The sequence below is a fragment of the Talpa occidentalis genome, unplaced genomic scaffold (genome assembly GCF_014898055.3).
Source record: "Talpa occidentalis isolate TD23 unplaced genomic scaffold, MPIMG_talOcc4v2.1 talOcc4.14, whole genome shotgun sequence".
Lineage (NCBI taxonomy): Eukaryota > Metazoa > Chordata > Mammalia > Eulipotyphla > Talpidae > Talpa > Talpa occidentalis.
In genome coordinates, this window is record NW_023601433.1 from 85,019,933 (window position 1) to 85,037,822 (window position 17,890).

A 17,890-nucleotide genomic window follows, 5' to 3' on the forward strand; every position below is an offset into this window, starting at 1 on the left:
AGTACACTGCTGAGGGGAGCGGCGGGCGGCAGGAGAGGTCCGCGCGCGCCATGTGGTTACTCCGAGGCCGGCGGGGATCGAACCGGCGCGGCAGAGGCTGCGGACAGCCTCACAGCACGGTGCTCAACCCTCTGCACCACAGGGGAGACCCAGCGGGCACAGCTTTTAAGAAAGTGACACTTGAGACCTAAATTGCCAAGGTCTCCTAAAGGTCCTAGGAGAGCATTCCAGGGAACTAACGGTGTGCAAAGGCCTTGAAGATGGAACCACACTGGCGAGTGTTGGCGCGATGGAGAAAGAATGGTGAACAGGAGGGAGAGTGTGGGCAGGGGAGAGAGAATTAGGCAGGCAGAGCTGGAAGGACCCTAGAGGCCCAGGTGAAGGGTCTGGGGGATGACTTCCTTGACTTGCATTTTATTTTTTTTTAAAGATTTACTTATTTATGCATGCAATAACTGGGGTACAGGGCAGAGGGTGAGAGGATTCACCAGAGACAGAGTGGGGAACAGAACAGGCAGACTGACGAAATACACTGCTGAGGGGAGCAGCCGGCGAGACAGGAGAGGTCTGCTGCGCCATGTGGGTCTCTCCCTGGCTGAACGGGGATCCAACTTGTGCTGCAGAGGCTGTGGATTGCCTCATAGTGCAGTGCTTAACCCCCTGAGCCGCCAGGGAGGCCTGCGGGCAGTAAAGATCTTACAGACATGGGAGATGGACACTAGAGGTGCAGGAATGAGGGGACATTGGCTGGGAAGAGGGATAGATATGGGGTCACATGGGTGCATTTCAACCAGATAAGTATCACCGAAAGCCCAAGGAGAAGGTGCTGAGCTGTGCAAACATAAGCGTTTTGACATCAGAGAAGCAGAGGAAAGAAAAACTAGAAAGCAAGTATCTGGGAAGCTGTCGGAGGCTGGAGCCCTTGGAGTTGAGACCAGAGGTTGACAGAGACCCAAGAGGGAAGAACCAGGCAAGGTGTTTGGTCTGAGACCTTAAGGAGACTGCCTGTGTGTTGTTTTCTAGCAAACCGAGACAAGCTCATATGATATCAAGTAATCCCATCTGTTAGAGCAAATATGCCACAAAATTCCTGTGGCCAACGCAATAGAGTCCTCCTTACATGGAGTCACACAGATGTTCCCCTCCAGGCAGGGCCTCAGAACCCAAGCTCCTGCGTGGATTGTCAACACCTGATTCCCCTTCCAGAGACATCTTGCTTTTTTCACTTGATAATGCCTGTGGTAGATGGCTCTGTAACCACATGCAAGGAAGTGTTCCCCTTGTCTTCAACAGCTACATAGTATTGTTTCCCCAGTTCTATCAAAATATAGTTGGCATTACAGCTGTGTTTAAGTTTAAGCTGTACACCATAAAAAGTTTCACTTAAGGGCCTCCCCGGTGGCACAGCGGTTGAGCGCTGGGTTGTGAAGCTCCCCGCGGCCTCTGTGGCGCCGGTTCGATCCCCAGCTGCACCCCGGCCCCCGGAGGAGGGTCCCACATGGCGCGCAGACCTCTCCTGCCGCCTGCTGCTCCCCTCAGCAGTGTACTTCGGTCCTTCTGCCTGCTCTGCTCCCCGCTCTGGCTCTGGTGAATTCTCTCACCCTCCCGTGCTTCTGACTGTACCCAGTGCATGTATAAACAAACAAACAAACAAATAAATAAATAAATAAAATACGTGCCTCTTTAAAAAAAAAAAAAAAAAAAGTTTCACTTAATATATTGTGAAATCATTACCACAATAAGTTCAATTAGCTTCCATCATTTCATAAAGACAATAAGAGAAAAAAAGGTCCTCCCTGGTGGTACAAGGGGCTAAGTCTCAGCACTATGAAGCTATCCACAGACACTGAGGCATGAGTTCTATCCCCGGCCAGGGAGCTGACCCACATGGTGAGCAGACCTCTCCTGTCTCACCCACTGCTCCCCTCAGCAGTGTATTTCAGTCAGTCTGCCTGTTCTGTTCCCCACTCTGTCTCTGGTGGGTCCTCTCACCCCCCCCCCGCACCTCTGGCCTACACCCCAGCTCTTGTATGTATAAATAAATAAATTAGAAGAAAAAGATAATAAGAAAGAGAAAAAAAAAACAAGCTATTTGTCCCTTGTGATGAGAATTCTCAGGATCTGCTCTCCTAACTGTCATGCACTTCATATAGCACGTTAGCGACAGTCAGTGTGCTGTACATTTTACCCTAGTACTTATTTATCTTATAACTGGAAGTTTGCACCTTTTAACCACTGTCCTCCAAATTCTTTTTCCTGCCCCCCACCTCTGGTGATCACAAGTATGATATATTTTCCTTTGAGTTTTTTTTTTTTTCAATTAGATTCTTCCATATAAGTGAGATCATATCATGTTTGTCTTTTTCTGAGTTATATTTCACTTAGTATAATGTCCTCAAGGACCGTCATGTTGCAGATGTAAGGATTTCTTTCGTTCTAGTGGTTCCAATGAGTGAGCAAGAGCGAGAGAGTGAGTGCATGTGTGTGTATTTCACATTTTTATCCATTCGTCTGTTGAATAGTTAGATGGTTTCCATGTCTTGGCACTTGTGAATAATGCTGCAGTAAACAATGGGGTGCAGATAGTTTTTCAAGTTAGTGTTTTTGTTTCCTTTCACTATATTCCCAGATTGCTGGGTCAGAGGGTACTTCCATTTTTAGTTTTTTGAGAAACCTCCTTACTGTTTTCCTTCGGCTTATATTGCACACAGTGCACAAGAGTTCCCTTTCTCCTAGTTAACACTTGTTATTTCTTGCCTTTTGGTGATAGTTATTCAAACAGGTGTGAGTTTCCTTGTGGTTTTAATTTGCATTTCCCTGATTAGTGATGTTGAGCCTCTTTCCGTAGGCCAGTTGGCTGTCTGTATGTTTTCTTTGGAAAAAATGTCTTTATTCCATTTCAAGTTAATTATTGTGAGTGGCATATGATGAGGTCCAATTTTCTTCTTCTGCATGGGGTTATTCAGTTCTAACACCATTTATTGAATATTTATTTTCTAGTGCTTTTATTGCTCATATTTTAAACTTTTAAGTTTGATTATTTTATCTACTTTAGTATAAGGAATAATTTAGAGATCAAATTCATTTCAAAGATGTCACTCAGAGTTCCTAACATCACTTATTGAATAATGCATCTTCTCCCCACCAATATGCAAAGCCATCTTTTCACATACGCCCTTAAATAGTTGAATATTTCTGAACTGTATGCTGCCTCATTGATCTGTCTGTCATATGCCAGCACGAGGTTATTTTGATCACTGTAGCTTCCTTGTAAGTCTGACTCTCTTATACTATCATTTCTCTTAAGCCTGGAAGTGATGAGTTTGCATATGTGCTTTTGAGGGACCCCTCCAGGGGCAGCATGGAAAGTCCTCTATAGAGAGAAGGCAGAGTGTATGAGAGAGCTGGAGTGAACAATGAGGGGGGCCTGGCCAGAGGCCCTGGATGCCTAAGAGGGAGAGCCTGGAGGGAGAGCTGACAGGTTGCTGGGTGGAGATGAGAGTGAGGGAGGAGTAGAAGGCGGTGCTGAGGTTTCTACCCAGTGCTGTCCACCAAGATGGACAAGCCAGGAGTAGCAGTAATTTGGTTCTGTGGAGGGAAGGAGAAATGCACTGGTGTATAGACATTCGCATGCTTAGAAGGCTCCAGTGAGGGGCCTGCGTCCCCGTCAGAGCGCGGCTGTGTCTGTACGGATACCTGCTGGCTCATTGGATCATTTATTCTAGTTTTTTTTTTTTTAAAGATCAATTATTTTAATTTATTTATGCATACAAGAACTGGGGTGTAGACCAGAGGTGTGTGGGGGTGGTGGTGAGAGGATTCACCAGAGACAGAGTGGGGAACAGAACAGGCAGATTTACTGAAATATACTGTGGAGGGGAGCAGAGGGCGAGACAGGAGAGGTCTGCTGCGCCATGTGGGTAGCTCCCTGGCCGGGGATCAAACTCATGCCGCAGTAGCTTGTGATAGCTTGATAGCACTGGGACTTTAACCCCTGTGCCACCAGGGAGGCCCTATTCTAGTTTGTTTATCTGTGGTGCACACACACACACTCAGAGAACAGTTTTCTCACTCTAGTTTTGGGGACCATCTCTCCCCTGTCCATTCTATCTTCTCTGCTTAAGAAATCTTACCTACCGAGTCTCAGTCCAAATCCCATCCTCTGGGCAAGACTTCCAGAATGACACTAGCCTATTTAGCTGTCTTCACACAATCTTTAGTTTAAAGTCAACCATGCATTCGGGACCAAGGTCAACTGGATGTGCTGATGAACTAATGTAACTGAGCTCCTGTGGAGCTGAAGGTCCCCAAAGCAGTCAGTAAAATTTAACACTCAACCTAGATTTCTCCCAGTCTATCTTGGCTCTTTTCTCCCTTCCATGTTTCTTTCAAGCCATTCATTTTCTTGTTCTTTTTTAGTCTTTTCGTTAGGTCCAACTTTCTCTCTTACTGTCCATGGCCTCTTGTCTATGGACTCATTGCCAGGAGCTGACAAATGGAGCTGAGTGGAGCTGACAAAAGCAAAGTATCCTTAGAGTGCAGGCAGGAGAAGCAGGGGGAGAAACTAAGCAAGCAGAATGTAGCTTCTCTTTAGCTGTGGAGGGGGGAGATGTGAACTCTGACATGAATGAATGTCCTCCCACATGCTGAGGTCATTTTGGGAGAAGCTCTGAGTTGCTAACTATTTGTGAGTAACAAATAGTCACTCACTTCCTCTAAGAAGATGGACAAATTAACTTTGAAATGCTACAGAACATTTATTTCATTGTTAAGGTCTACTGGGTGGAAAAAGATCAAGTTCGATCTGCTCTCCAAAAAAGTAGTAACTGTCCATTATATCTCAATTTTAAAAACTAATGAAAAAAATAAAGGTATCCTTTGGGGTCAGTGAATAGTGATATTTTAGATATTTGGTTATTTAGTCTGCGTTCTGGAATACAGCCTAATGGGAGTTCTTTTTCGTCTGTTTTTTTGTAAACAATGGGTGTTAGCTGGATAGCAACATTTGCACAGCAAGACATTTGACCTCAGAAGCAGAAGGAAAAATGTGGCCCAACCTTGTGCCCAGGCCCTTATGTACACACACACAGAAATTGTGACATCCGCTGGCTCTCATGCCCCCACAGGCAGCCAGGTACTCTGGGCAACACCCCACGTGGCTGCCTCTCCAGGGGTAGTGAGGATGCGTTCCCAGGTTTAGCCAGCTTTGGAAACAGAATCATCAGGAGGAACTCTCCAAAACTTTCTTCAAGGCAGGGCATGCTGCCCTTGAGTGAGTGGGGCTTCTAGCCCCGCCCCCTTCCAAGTGAGGTAGCCAGCCCCCCTCAGGCAACTCCTAAGATCATAAAAATCTGTTGCCTAGGAGTGCAAAAAACATCACGGTCTACTGAATTTAGGTTTGCATTTGCTCATTAACTGTGTCCTAGGCAAGTCATGTAACCTCTTTGAATTTCAGTTTCCTCACCTCTAAAATGGGCAGAAAGAAAATATCTGCCACTGGTGGTAAGGTTTCAAATAACATAGAACAGTTCTTGGCACCTGGTGACCATTATTCCATCCAGGTGGTGCTGCATCACTCCCAGGAGAACGGGTGAGAGTCTATCCCTTCTCCTCACCCTTGAATCTCCAAAGGGGTCCCTCCCCAAAGCAGCATTGTTAGAAAGGCAGACTCCTCCGGCCTCCCTGGTGGTGCAAGGGCTTAAGAGGTGCAACCTATGAAGCAATCCACAGCCTCTGCAGCAAGAGTTCGATGCCGGGCTGGCCAGGGAGCAACCCACATGGCGCAACAGACCTCTCCTGTCTTGCCCACTAACCCCCTCAGCACTGTATTTCAGTCAGTCTGCCTGTTCTGCTCCCCGCTTTGTCTCTGGTGGATCCTTTCACCCCCCGCATCTCTAGCCTGTACCCCAGCTCTTGCATGCATAAATAAATAAATCTTAAAAAAAAAAGAAAAGAAAAAGAAAAAAGAAAGGCAGACTCCTGAGTTACACTGTTATGGCAAAATTCCATTAGGGGACCAGGCAACACTCAGAGAGGAAGAGGGAAGATCTTTAAGCCGGCAGGCCCAGAGGAGGTCTTTCTCCAAAGTCTGAGCCCCGAGCAATTAGGCAGCAAAATATTTATTGTCTAAGCAGGGGTGTATGTTGCACTTTGAAGCAAGCAGGGAGTACAGAAGCAGGAGATTTCTAAGCAGTTTTCTGGGTGTAAGTTAGGTGTGTGACCTTGAGAAAGTTTATCAGTTACCCCCTGGAATTTTCAGGCTACATTGAGGCTTTGTCTCAACATAACTTGAGACATTTTCCACTTCAACATTCTGCATTTTAGCCAGGTCCCTAGGTTAATTCCTTTGCACAATGTGGTCTGGGAAACAGCTTGTCCAGGCTGGTCCTCGGGCCTGGTGAATCCCACAGGCCTGTATCTCGCTGAAGCAAGCCTCTTCTGACCAACATTCACCCCCAGACATGAAAACTGGCATGTACTACGGGCTCCTTAGGAGCTGTGGGTCATCTCATGGCTCTTCGGGCAATCCTGGGAGGGAAGTGCTCTTCTCTCCATTTTTCAAATGGGGAAACCAACTCTACGAGCTGGAAAATCATATCCCAAAGTGGCCTAGCTACTCTGACAAGGGACCAAGATTCAAACCCAGAGTCACATGAATCCAGAACCCTAATGACAAACATTCTCCCCTTGACCAAACCAGCTAGATTTTGCTAAGCCCTCTTCCTGAGGAAGCCTCAACCTTGGCTCCTAAAAACTGCAGACTCTAGCACGGGTGATTTAGTTCCTCCGCTCTTCTCTCCCCGCCTCCCCCCCACCACACACACATACATTAAAAGTCTGGAACAAACAATAACAGTTTCTAGCAGCTCAAGACCCACTCCTAGGGGCCTCCCCCGTGGCCCAGTGGGTTGAGCACAGTGCTGTGAAGCTGTCCTCAGCCTCTGTAGCTCGGGTTCGATTCCCATCCCGCCAGGGCAATACCCACATGGCGCAGCAGACCTCTCCTGTCTCACCCGCTCCTCCCCTCAGCAGTGTTTTCAGTCCTCTCTGCCTGTTCTGTTCCCTGCTCTGTCTCTGGTGAATCCTCTCACCCTCCCACGCCTCTGGCCTGTACCCCAGTTCTTGCATAAATAAATAAATCTTTTTTTTTTAATTTTTTTTAAATAGAGGCATGCTTTATTTATTTATTTATTTATTTATTCATTTGTTTGTTTTGTTTATACATGCACTGGGTACAGTCAGAAGCGCGGGAGGGTGAGAGAACTCACCAGAGCCAGAGCGGGGAGCAGAGCAGGCAGAAGGACCGAAGTACACTGCTGAGGGGAGCAGCGGGCGGCAGGAGAGGTCTGCGCGCCATGCGGGACCCTCCTCCAGTGGCCGGGGAGCAGCCGGGGATCGAACCGGCGCTGCAGAGGCTGTGGGCAGCTTCGCAACCCAGCGCTCAACCGCTGCGCCACCGGGGAGGCCCATAAATAAATCTTTACTAAAAAAAAAAAGACCCACTCCTAGGATGACTACCGCAAATTGCTTGCCCCAAAAAACTCAAGGTTGCCCAACAGAGCTACCATTGGTTTCAGCCAATACCTCAAGATAAGACCCTGGTTTCCAAGCCTCTGTGGGAGGCAAGGAATGGAATTTGCATAAGCACCAATTGTTAAACACAAGCAGCTTTCACATGGACCAGCCCCTGCTGCCCACATTTTGTAACTTTAGCAGGAAATTTTCTGTCCGAGCCCAACATTCTGCGTTCCTGCTCGCTCATTCTCTCTTTAAGATGGCCTCCACACAGACGAAAGTTGAGGTCAGTTCATAAGGGGCCCTCTCCCAGTTGTAATTGTTACTGATTAATAGCTGTCCTTACCGTGTTGTTTCTCTTTTGTAAAAAAATATTCATTTATGCATACAAGAACTGGGTACAGGCCAGAGGTATGGGAGGGTGAAAGGATTCACCAGAGACAGAGTAGGGAGCAGAGCAGGCAGATCTACTGAAATACACTGCTGAGGGGAGCAGTGGGAGAGATAGGAGAGGTCTGTTGCACCCTGTGGGTCAGCTCCCTGGCCAGGGGATTGAACTCAGGTTGTAGAAGTGATAACACTGACACTTAACCCCTAGGCCATCAGGGAGGCCCCCATCATGTTGTTTATCTTTGATGGCTCCTTTGTTATTTTTTTTTAAAGATTTATTTATGCATACAAGAACTGGGGTGCAAGCCAGAGGGGGGGAGTGATGAGAGATTTCACCAGAGAGAGGCAGGTGGGGGGAGTTAGGGATGGCTCCTTTGTTATTTATGGGTGCTGATATGATAGAAAATTCCCCAAAGCTGTTTCTCCACTCTGCCATCTGACGGAAAGAAACTCTATTCCCAGAGTACTTATCAAACAAACATCACAGGTTTGGATCCCCAGGTTGCTGAAGTGTGGGACCTGTCCGACATTCTGCTCTGATGTTCTCCTGCCTTGGTGAGGTCCATGGATGGGGGAGTGTCCAGCCACAGGGCTCTGTGGAGGGCAGTACAAAAGCCAACCCAGATGTCCTGAGATGCTCAGGCAGTGCTTCAGGCCTGGCCTGGCCGGGTTTCACAGTGAAGGCAAAGAGGCAAGTGTGACACAACCCTGGTATCCCCAAGGATCCCCGGGAACTCTTAAGTCCTCCATAATAGACAGGGGCTGTATCCAGGCAGCCACTGGGGATGCTGGAGGGAGTGGTGCAGAGCACTGGCCCGTTCTTTCAGTGAGGCTCCCAGCCTGTCTCCACGGCCCTGTCCCAGGTGGGTGGCCGGGAATTCAGTCCCTTTCTTTCAGTCTCTCTAGCATTATTGGAACTACCTGACAGTATTTGAAATCAGGGCTTGGGGGAGCACAGCACATTCCAAGGTGCTCCCTAGTCAGGGGATGACCACAGTTGCTATAAGGAAAATGGGGGAGGGTTTGAGGGTGCCATATTTGAGGGCATGAATGCATTCCCCCCCCAACAAGAGGTCCATCCTTGATTGACCTCTGAGGTCCTGTGGCTGTCACAAGATCACTGGGGAGAGCTCCATGCTATAGAGATCCGACCCCCTGAAGTGTGTACAGCCGCTGGGGATGGAATCCCGCTGGGAGAGGGAACATTGCTGGTATATCAGGCTCTCATTCTGTTTTCTTTCCCGAGACGGGCTTGGGAAGACAGGTCCAGCCACGCAGGATGGTGCTCCACACATAAAACTCGTCAGGCACCATCATTAACAAACCAGGCTGCTCACACCCACACGAGCGTGCGCACGCACACACATACGGGTGCACAGCACGCATGCACAAGTGGGGCACAATGATGAGGGGCAGACGTGGTGCCTACTCACACCACATTTGTGCCATCAGAAATGCCAGTTGTTTGCTGAAGGCAGAGAGATTATGACCTCGTTAAGTTTCTTTTGATTTTATGGGTCCTTTGCTCACATCTTCTTAAAGTCCTGCTCCCCACCCTTCTTTTCTAAAAAGGTCTTGTAGGAGGTTCTTTGGCGCTCTCTGCCATGTTGGGGACTGGCTCTGATCCTCCTTTATTCCTTCTTTGTTCAGGTAAATTTTGGACTCAAGTCATGTCACACCATTACCTACCTACACACAGTGTGTTGTCACGTTTAGAACTATCACACGGCTTCTCGGCCTTTTGGCTAAGCTCAAGTGTTGAGTCAGTGCCAATCCTGACTGCGGCCCCTGAGGCCCTGCGTAACTGGCACTTCCCACTCTCTGGGCTGCTCCCCAGAGTCTCTGCATTTGCAGCTCCTTCTCTGGAGTGCCCTGGTCTGTTCTGTCTTTCGGGTCTGGCTCAAGTGCCTCTTCTGAAAGTGCCTCCTGCGCCGACTCCCTGACCCGCCCAGCAGTGCCCACCAACCACCTGCTGGTCTTGGGCACTCAGAGACATGCTCACCGGAGAGGTGAGCAACTTGAGAATACAGCTTGGCCTGTTTTGCTTACTCGCACATTCCCCAAGGCCTAGACCTTGCCAGGCCTAGGGCTGGGCTGCAGCTGGCAGTGGTGAGTGGGGATATTTCACAGAACCAGAGCCCCTGAGTGAGGGGCTGCTGGAGGCCACGGCTCAGTGACCTGCCATTTTCTAAGCATCTGTAGCAGAGCTTCTGAGGGAGACGTGGGGTTACCCCACAGCCCAGCTTCTATTTTCATCCAGCAGCTGTGCTATTGAACAACCCAGGTTAACCTCAGAGGCCACGAGAGAAATTTTAAGAGCCACGTGATAAGCCAGGCTGCTGGCCAAGGCTTCCTTTCAAAAAACCTCCTCCCTCCTGAGGCCGCTGTGAGAGCTTGTTGTTTGCCAGTGTGGCTGCGGGGTGACAGCTGTTCGTTTGGGGGTTTGGATTTAACCTTTCATGGGCAACCAACAGTGAGGTAGAATAGGGCCTGTCTCCCCACCCCGCTGGTGCAAGGCCCCCACCACCCTCTCGTGCCCAGAAAGCACTGAGGGCACAGGGCCCCGGTGGCAGCAGGTGGGCATCGGGCAAGTCAGTTCCACACAGAGGTCAAGTCTGAAATGCAGCTGACAAGGGAGCCGATTCCTGCCCATCTGGCCCGCCCTGAAATGGGCAGCCACTGGTCATAGCATCACAAGGGATGAACTTAGCAGCCCGGCCCCAACAGATGGTGGCTTCTCTCCGCTTGCTGCCTGGACCCGTGGGGTACCCGTTTCTTGAAGAACTCAGGTCGCAAGTGAGGGAGCACTTTCACCTAGCCCCAAGATCGCCTTGCTCTCCAAGGGCAATGGCATCTGCCTCGCTGCCCCTCCACCGGCCAGCCCGAGGCTAGAGAGCGGAGGGAGCAGCTGGACCCTGCAGGGGCCTCGCACACCAGAAAGTCTGAGGCCTTTGGGGACACGAGCAGTGGAAGGCGGCTGATTCGGGGCGTCTGCATCTACCCCACCCTGCCGCACCCTGAATACAAATGCATGTACCTGGCAAGATCCCCTGTAAACACAGGTGTGAGGAGGCAAGTGTTCACAGAGGGCTGACATGTGACCCTTTATTCTCAATTCCCTTTGTGTGACCTAGGAAGTTCACCGTCTCCAAGGTGTACGTTCTGATTCTCTTGTGTCCCCAAAGCCCATTTCCAAAACAGCATCAGTGTTCTGTGTTGTAAACATTCAAGTGAAGAAAAGAGATGTGATGGCGTCAGTATGTTGGTTTCATTTCATTTTCCCAGGAGCTCTATTTGGGTGTTTAGGTCACAACCCGTCACGGCCACCCCTCTGCTTTCTGGGGGAGCCCCAAGGGGCAGCAAGCAAAGGCGCACCACCCAGCGAGGATAGTCATGTTCAGCCGGATTCCCACAGCCTCTCACACCGCAGCCCATGGAGGGTCACCGAGAGGCTGAAGACCAGCTTTCGGGCTCTGGACGGAACCCACTCAACCCCTGGCCGATCCCCTTCCTCCTTGCCTGAAACAGCAACCTCAAGGCAGCGCACAGAGATGTCTCCCGTGAGAACCCAAAAAGGCTGGGTTCACACACTGTCTCAGGAGGGAGCAGGGTACCTCAGGCAGGGCACACCCACCAGGTCTCTCAAAGCGGATCATTTAAAGTTCTGGGTGCAGCCAGGTGGGCAGTGATATTGGCTCCCACACTCCTGCAGGTCTAAATGCAGTACCTCAACTCCATCTTGGCCACTGTGGCCCGGTGCACCTCGTCAGGGCCATCGGCAAAGCGCAATGCTCGGGCCCAGCCGAAAAACTGGGCCAGCGGGTAGTCGCTGCTCAGCCCTGCTGCTCCAAAGGCCTAGAAGACACAGGGCAGGGGGAGGAGGTCCTGGTGAGCCTCAGCCCTGAGAGCCCGGACTGAGGGCCTGCTCGAAATGGCTCAGAGCAGCCATCTTCCCCGTGTTCCCTGACACCAACGTGATAATTAATGTTCTGGAAGATTCCAGGTGGTTTCACACTTGCTGTTCCATGGATGCCAGACTCCCCATGTTTGCACTGCAAAGTGACACGCTGCTAGAAAATCTCTATGTTGGGGCTTGGTGGTTAGATTTGGAAGGGAGGCATGTGGCCATGCTTCAGAGGCCGGGCTCTGGTGTAATAAGGCCCTAGATTCCCAAAAGTGCAAGCGAGCCCACTTGGGTGGACAAGTCACATCACTGTGCTGTGTCTCTGTTTCCTCGTAGTCAGCAAGGTGGTAGGAGCAGGAAAAGGAAAATCACAGGGGCCCTGAGTGAGTGACCAAGGGCGGCTGAGTTTACAGGAGGCTGGGCAGCCTAAGCGGGACATGGGGCAGGATTCTGCATCTGTTGTAAATGGTTCAGACAAACCACAGTCTGCTCACCTGACTAGCACGATCAGTCACGCGGTAGGCCATGGACGGGGCCACCATTTTAATCATGGCAATGTCTAAAGCTGCAGCCTAAAAGGAAGAGGAGAAGATGTGTTTAGGAGGACAGGACACTTGGGAGAAAAACCAGTTTCGCAGGGAGGAGTAGAAACAGCAGCTCAGAACAGAGGCCTGAGGTCCTGCTGGACCACAAGCTCCATGAGGTGGTCCCTACCTGATCCGTAGGAGGTGCCCGGAACCTAGGGGGTGGAGGGCACAATGGTGGTGACCATGAGGTGACCCAGGACACATGAGGTCTGAGCAAGAGCCTGGGCAAGGACATGAGCATCACCAGCACATACAGAGGCTGAGGGGGCTGTGGCCTGAGCTTCGCTGGGGTTCACATCTAACAAGGTCTCCAACCCAACAGTGAACCAAGGTGAACCGGAACTCTGGGGACCAAGCCTCAAGCATCTGCCTGGGCCAGACATTCCAGTGAGGCTCCCAAGAGCCTCCCCCACATCCACTACTAGAGTGCCAAGAACCTGGAAGTTGAGCCTGGATAGCCTCCCATTAGTGAGGCCTCTCAGTTGAGGGGCAAAGGCAGCGCCATGGAGAGCTGGAGGCAGCAGGGGTCAGCATGGTGTCATGCCTGACTGTGAGAAGGGCCCAAAAAGGCCTGTTTAAGGAATAATGTCCAGTGAAAATAAAGCTGCTCTTTTGACTAATTCCCTTGCTTACTCTCAGTTTGCCTGACGGCTGCACCAGGGCCTGAAAGATCAAACTGGAGTGGAGCTGAGGCCGGGGCCCCAACAGGCCTGTCTTGGACCCAGAATTCAGCGGTTCAGTAATACAGAAGGTTCAGGCCTCTTTTACTGTACATTTTCCACTTTTGAAAAGCTGCCCGAACAGTCCCAAGTAGAACTGAAGCAAAGTTTCCAAAGTCAAGGTGCCAAGCTCTTTCTCCCTGGCTTGCTTAGTGGAGAGGAACCAGCGCGTGGGAGAGATTCCTGGGATGGATTCCTTCTCCAGGCCTCAGGACCTCCCAGGGGCACAGTCCAGACACTCACCATCTTCCCACTCACTGTACTCCTGATGCCCCTTCAAGCAGCCCCTTGGGTCCCACCTTATTTCCGGCCATATCCATGAGGTGGGCCGCCTTCAGCACCAGCAGCCGGGCCTGCTCAATCTCCACGCGTGACAGGGCGATGTCTGCCAGGAGTGTGCCCTGCTCCACCAAGGGCTTCCCGAAGGCCACACGGGACTTCACCTGTGGACAGGGGGCACGTGCGAGTGGCCTTGGGGCAGTGCGCTGCAGAGGAGCTTCACGGAAGCCACACAGGAGAGGGCAGCAAGAGAGGGAGAGTGAAAGCAGGAGCATGTGGCCCATCTGCCTGTTTGCCAGCTCTCCAGCCACAAGCCGGTCCGGGAGAAGCTCCAGCAGCTGAGATTTGTGTGCACTGCAGAGCTGGCTGCACAAATCACTTCCAGGAACCCTTTTACTAGGTGATTCAGCCCCTCAGCCCAGGTGCAGCTGCCAGGCAGGATAGTTCTGTCTGAGCTGAGCTGGCATCTCAGCCAGGGCTACTCTGGGAATGAGCAGGGACCGCGGGAGCCGCCAACAGGCAGGGGAGGGCGCCCTCTGCCGACTGCATAGGCCCAGCCTCCACCGGGCCCCCTCAGGGGCAGCAGCCGCGTACCAGCGCTCCCTTGTGGCAACTGCCAGTGCAACAGGGATTCTAGAGTCCTTGAAAGTCATGAGGGTATAATCACAGAAGGTTATAAAGCAATCTTTTTGTTGTTTTTATAAACTAATATCTTATGGCATAAAAAGTACCAATTTTCAGACAAAAAATAACCCAAACACCTGGTATACCATCATCTGATCCCTTACAGTTAATATTTGGGGAGTATCCTTCTAGACTTCTTGTATGTGTCTACCTCTGTGTGTGTGTTTTAAAAAAGATTTATTTACTTATGCATACAAGAACTGGGGTACAGGCCAGAGATGCGGGGTTGAGAGGATCCACCAGAGACAGAGTGGGGAGCAGAACAGGCAGACTGACTGAAATACACTGCTGAGGGGAGCAGTGGGGAGACAGGAGAGGTCTGCTGCACCATGTGGATCAAACTCGTGCTGCAATGGCTGCAGATAGCTTCATAGTGCTGTGCTTAACCCTTGTGCCACCAGGGAGGCCCCCTATGTGGGGATTTTTGTTTTTTTTTTTTTTTTTACAAAAATGGGGTTCTATATGGAGCCGGCTTTTTTTTTTTCCCATTTAAGAGTGTATAGTGAACAGCTCTCTAATTTAAGAAATAGATTTCAGCAGCATGACTTTGGAATTTCATCACATGCCCGTACCAGGCATATCAGACAAGGCTTCAGGTTCACAGGCTGTTCCCAGCATCTTGCTATAAAGTCCGCGTGGCCATGCACCTCCTAGCATCAGCTCTTCTGCAGGCTCCTAATTATTCCCCAGTGACCAAGTCCTGAGAGCTGCCCTGTCAACACCTCGCACCTACTGGAGGCTTCTGACACCGTGGCCCCATAGCAGGGAGGCTGGTCTGCGCTTCAGTGTGGGATGGGGCTGAGTGCGACACCTGAGCCCTCAGTGAGGAGCATTTGATTTTCAAAGAAGTGGTCTGTCTCAGCTCAAAAGAATGTAAACATGGCAACTTTGCCCAGAAATCCAAAAGCGCTGAACCACCCCCATTCTTTGTAGAGTTTCTTGGGAGATGTTTGTCTGAGCTCAAGGGTCTGCAATAGCTCTCCTTTGCGTGGGTGTCAACTTTTGAGAGGGCCACAGCTGAATGAGGCGGTCGGACATGCTGGGGGAGGAGCGTGGTACAGGGCTAGAAGCAGAACCCCAGAGACAAGAGCCACCGCCTGGGAACCTTGCCCTCTGCTGCCACAGAGCCTGGCCTTTCCCTTCTGGGGGCCCATTCTGCTCGGAATTTCAAACTTCAGCAAGAAGCAGATGCAAAGCAACAATAGAGTTGGTTTCTTGGTTTCTCGGCAAGAACATCACCTCGCTGCCCTGCTAAGGCCGCGCCCGGGAAACCGTTAGGATTTGAGGTGACAGACAGGTGGCCGGGGCAGAGCCGCGCCGGGGAGCACTCACGCGCGCCTTCATGAGCGCCAGGGCCCTCTCCGAGTACCCGATCAGCCGCATGCAGTGATGGACCCGGCCAGGACCCAGTCTGCCCTGGGCGATCTCAAAGCCTCGGCCGGGGCCCAGGACCATGTTCTCCTTGGGCACACGCACTTGCTCAAAGAGGACCTCGCCATGGCCACCTGAAAGATCCAAAGGGTTCCTCCTGAGCCCCCGCCTTCCCCCCTCCTAGGTGTCTTACCGTTGCCTGGGCTCGGGTCACGCGCGGGCGGTATTCCTGCTCATTACTCGGGCCTCTAGCAGGACATGGCGAGGGGGAAGGGCACAGCAAGGAGCGTCTTAAAAGTGGGAAATAAATCATGGCTTTCCAATGTCCAGTGAACATTCTGCCGCTGCTTTCATAAAGTTAGACTCTCCCTTAAGCTGCAGCTCCCTGGTGGCCCGCGCCTGTAACAAAGCGGTGACCCTGTGGAAATGCTGAGAGTGAAAATGTGGACGTCCTCGAGAGAGAAGGCGCCCCCGTGAGAGGCCGTGGCCTGGCGGTGGCGTCCACCGGGGTCCAGAAGGGAGGTTTGGAGAGCACATCCTGCCTCCTGCCCAGTCCTGTGTGGCCTCCTTCTCTCACAGATTCCTGCTTTTCTTCTAAGTTTTGAAGAGGAAAAAAAAATGTACAGATGCCTGTCTGAAGTCTGCCTCTGTGGCTGATACTCACAATGGGAATGAAATGCAGGAGCACGTGGCTCTCCGAACGTCACCCTGGCCTGAGCGGGGAGGTCTCCTGAGCAAGGGCTGCCCACAGCCCTGCCCGGGCCCACACGGGGCTGAGCTGCCCCAGGGGCTAACCTGGAGCGTCGTCCAGCCCGTCGTACACCGTCAGAGGCCGGATGACTTTTATCCCTGGGGTATCCATGGGAACCAGGAGCACCGACTGCTGCTGGTGGCGTGGGGCATGAGGGTCTGTTTTTCCCATAAACACACAGAGTTGGCAGCGAGGATCCAGGATGCCTGCCAGGAAGAGAGAAACAGAGCCCATCGTCTGACGCCGGGGCCATCAGATCTCTTTCCAGACACAGGGCTGCCCGGGAACGGCCAAGCCAGCACGCAGACACAGCTCCTTAAAACAACGCATTCTCCGATGAGTACGGGCAGGCTCTTGACCAGAAGTAAGAACAAAAAGAGTTGGGTTTTGTCCCAGGGAGGACTGAATCCAACCTCATAAGAGCAATTAAAAAAAAATAGCATTGTGTTGAGCTGCAAATATAATTTAGAGACAAGAGGCTGAAGCTGCGACTTTCTCCCTGGCGCCGGCCTGGCTCTGCTCCCAGCAGCGGCATGAGCTTCCTGCTGTGGGCCTGCGCTTCCCAATCACGCGAACCCTGAACCCTGGCTCCTACTTGCTTAGCAAGGGGACTGGCACCTTAAGTAAGTGGCTCAAGTCACTTCTCTGTTCTCGTTTCCTCCTTGGTGAAATGGGGGAAATAAATCACACCATGAGGACCCCGTGAGCCGAGGTCCCCACGGCAGGGATGGGGGGCCCTGCAGAGCTAAGATGGTGAATTCAGGGCGGGGGAGGGGGGAGCCACTGAGGACGAGGCAGGCAGAAGGAGGAGGAGGGAGTGAATGAGAGACCCCCAGTGTGCATGCGGGCAAGTGGTGGCCCACGTAGACCCCCCGGGTCGCCTAGAGACCCCCTTTATGTCAACTGGAAATGGAGCTGGCCCTGCCGCTGCCCCGACCACAGCAGGCAGAGAGACACGCTGGCCAGCGCAGGCCCACTGAAGTGGAGTGGAAAACTGAATTTCAGACCGAATACCTGAGATCCACCACTTGTGTCCGTTTATCACATAGACGTCGCCCTCCTCTCTGATGGAAGCCTCGATGTTGGTAGCATCTGATGAGGCCACCTGAGGGAGAGCATGTCGGGTCAGAGCTGGCAAGCTGTGTTCCCCGTGCAGCAGGCGGGCCCTGGCAAATATCTGGCCCAAGAAGAAGGCGTTCTGGTGGGTGTCGGCCCAAGTGAGGTACCTGGGGCTCAGTCATGGCAAAACAGGAGCGGGCCTTTCCCTCCAGCAAAGGAGTCAGCCAGCGGGCCTTCTGCTGCTCGGTGCCGTATCGCACCAGAAGTTCCATGTTCCCTGTGTCCGGAGCGGAACAGTTAAATATCTGAAAAGGACAAAAGGAGGCACAGCAGCTGAGCGCCACGTCCAAATTTAAAATGTCAAAACCCCGGAAGCATGGACCGGGGCCCCTTCCACGTCACAGGTCTCTGATGCCCTCAAAGTAATGCTCCCTCTCCCCAGAGAAGTGCAAAGACACACAACATTTTGAATATAGTAGCTGAGACTCCCTGAAGCCCCGCCATGGGGCTTCGCGGTCGAGAGAAAGGAGACACGCAGACGCCAGCCAGCCTCGCGCCTCCCAGGACTGCCTCCTTTGCCTCCAGCCACCACTGTCCTCCCGCATTGGACGTTCAAGTTGGTACCGGCGCT

General features: G+C 51.7%; 1 protein-coding gene and 1 long non-coding RNA gene across 7 annotated transcripts in view; one reads left to right on the forward strand and one right to left on the reverse strand.

Moving 5' to 3' along the window:
* Positions 1-17,890, forward strand: part of LOC119244980 (uncharacterized) — a 52,977-nt gene that overhangs the window by 11,533 nt on the left and 23,554 nt on the right. The window lies entirely within an intron of this gene.
* ACAD10 (acyl-CoA dehydrogenase family member 10) overlaps positions 10,956-17,890 on the reverse strand; it is a 39,669-nt gene continuing 32,734 nt past the window's right edge. For 4 of the 5 annotated variants that reach the window (XM_037511157.2, XM_037511158.2, XM_037511155.2 and 1 more), the window contains 8 exons: positions 17,427-17,564; positions 17,215-17,305; positions 16,245-16,406; positions 15,411-15,583; positions 13,415-13,558; positions 12,304-12,381; positions 11,633-11,760; positions 10,956-11,116 (listed from right to left, as the gene is read on the reverse strand). In XM_037511157.2, the coding sequence (XP_037367054.1) occupies positions 11,017-11,116; positions 11,633-11,760; positions 12,304-12,381; positions 13,415-13,558; positions 15,411-15,583; positions 16,245-16,406; positions 17,215-17,305; positions 17,427-17,564 (1,014 nt within the window). In that variant the 3' untranslated portion in view covers positions 10,956-11,016. Of the gene's footprint in view, positions 11,761-12,303; positions 12,382-13,414; positions 13,559-15,410; positions 15,584-16,244; positions 16,407-17,214; positions 17,306-17,426; positions 17,565-17,890 lie in introns of all 5 variants that reach the window. The other variant, XM_037511159.2, reaches the window with a different exon arrangement.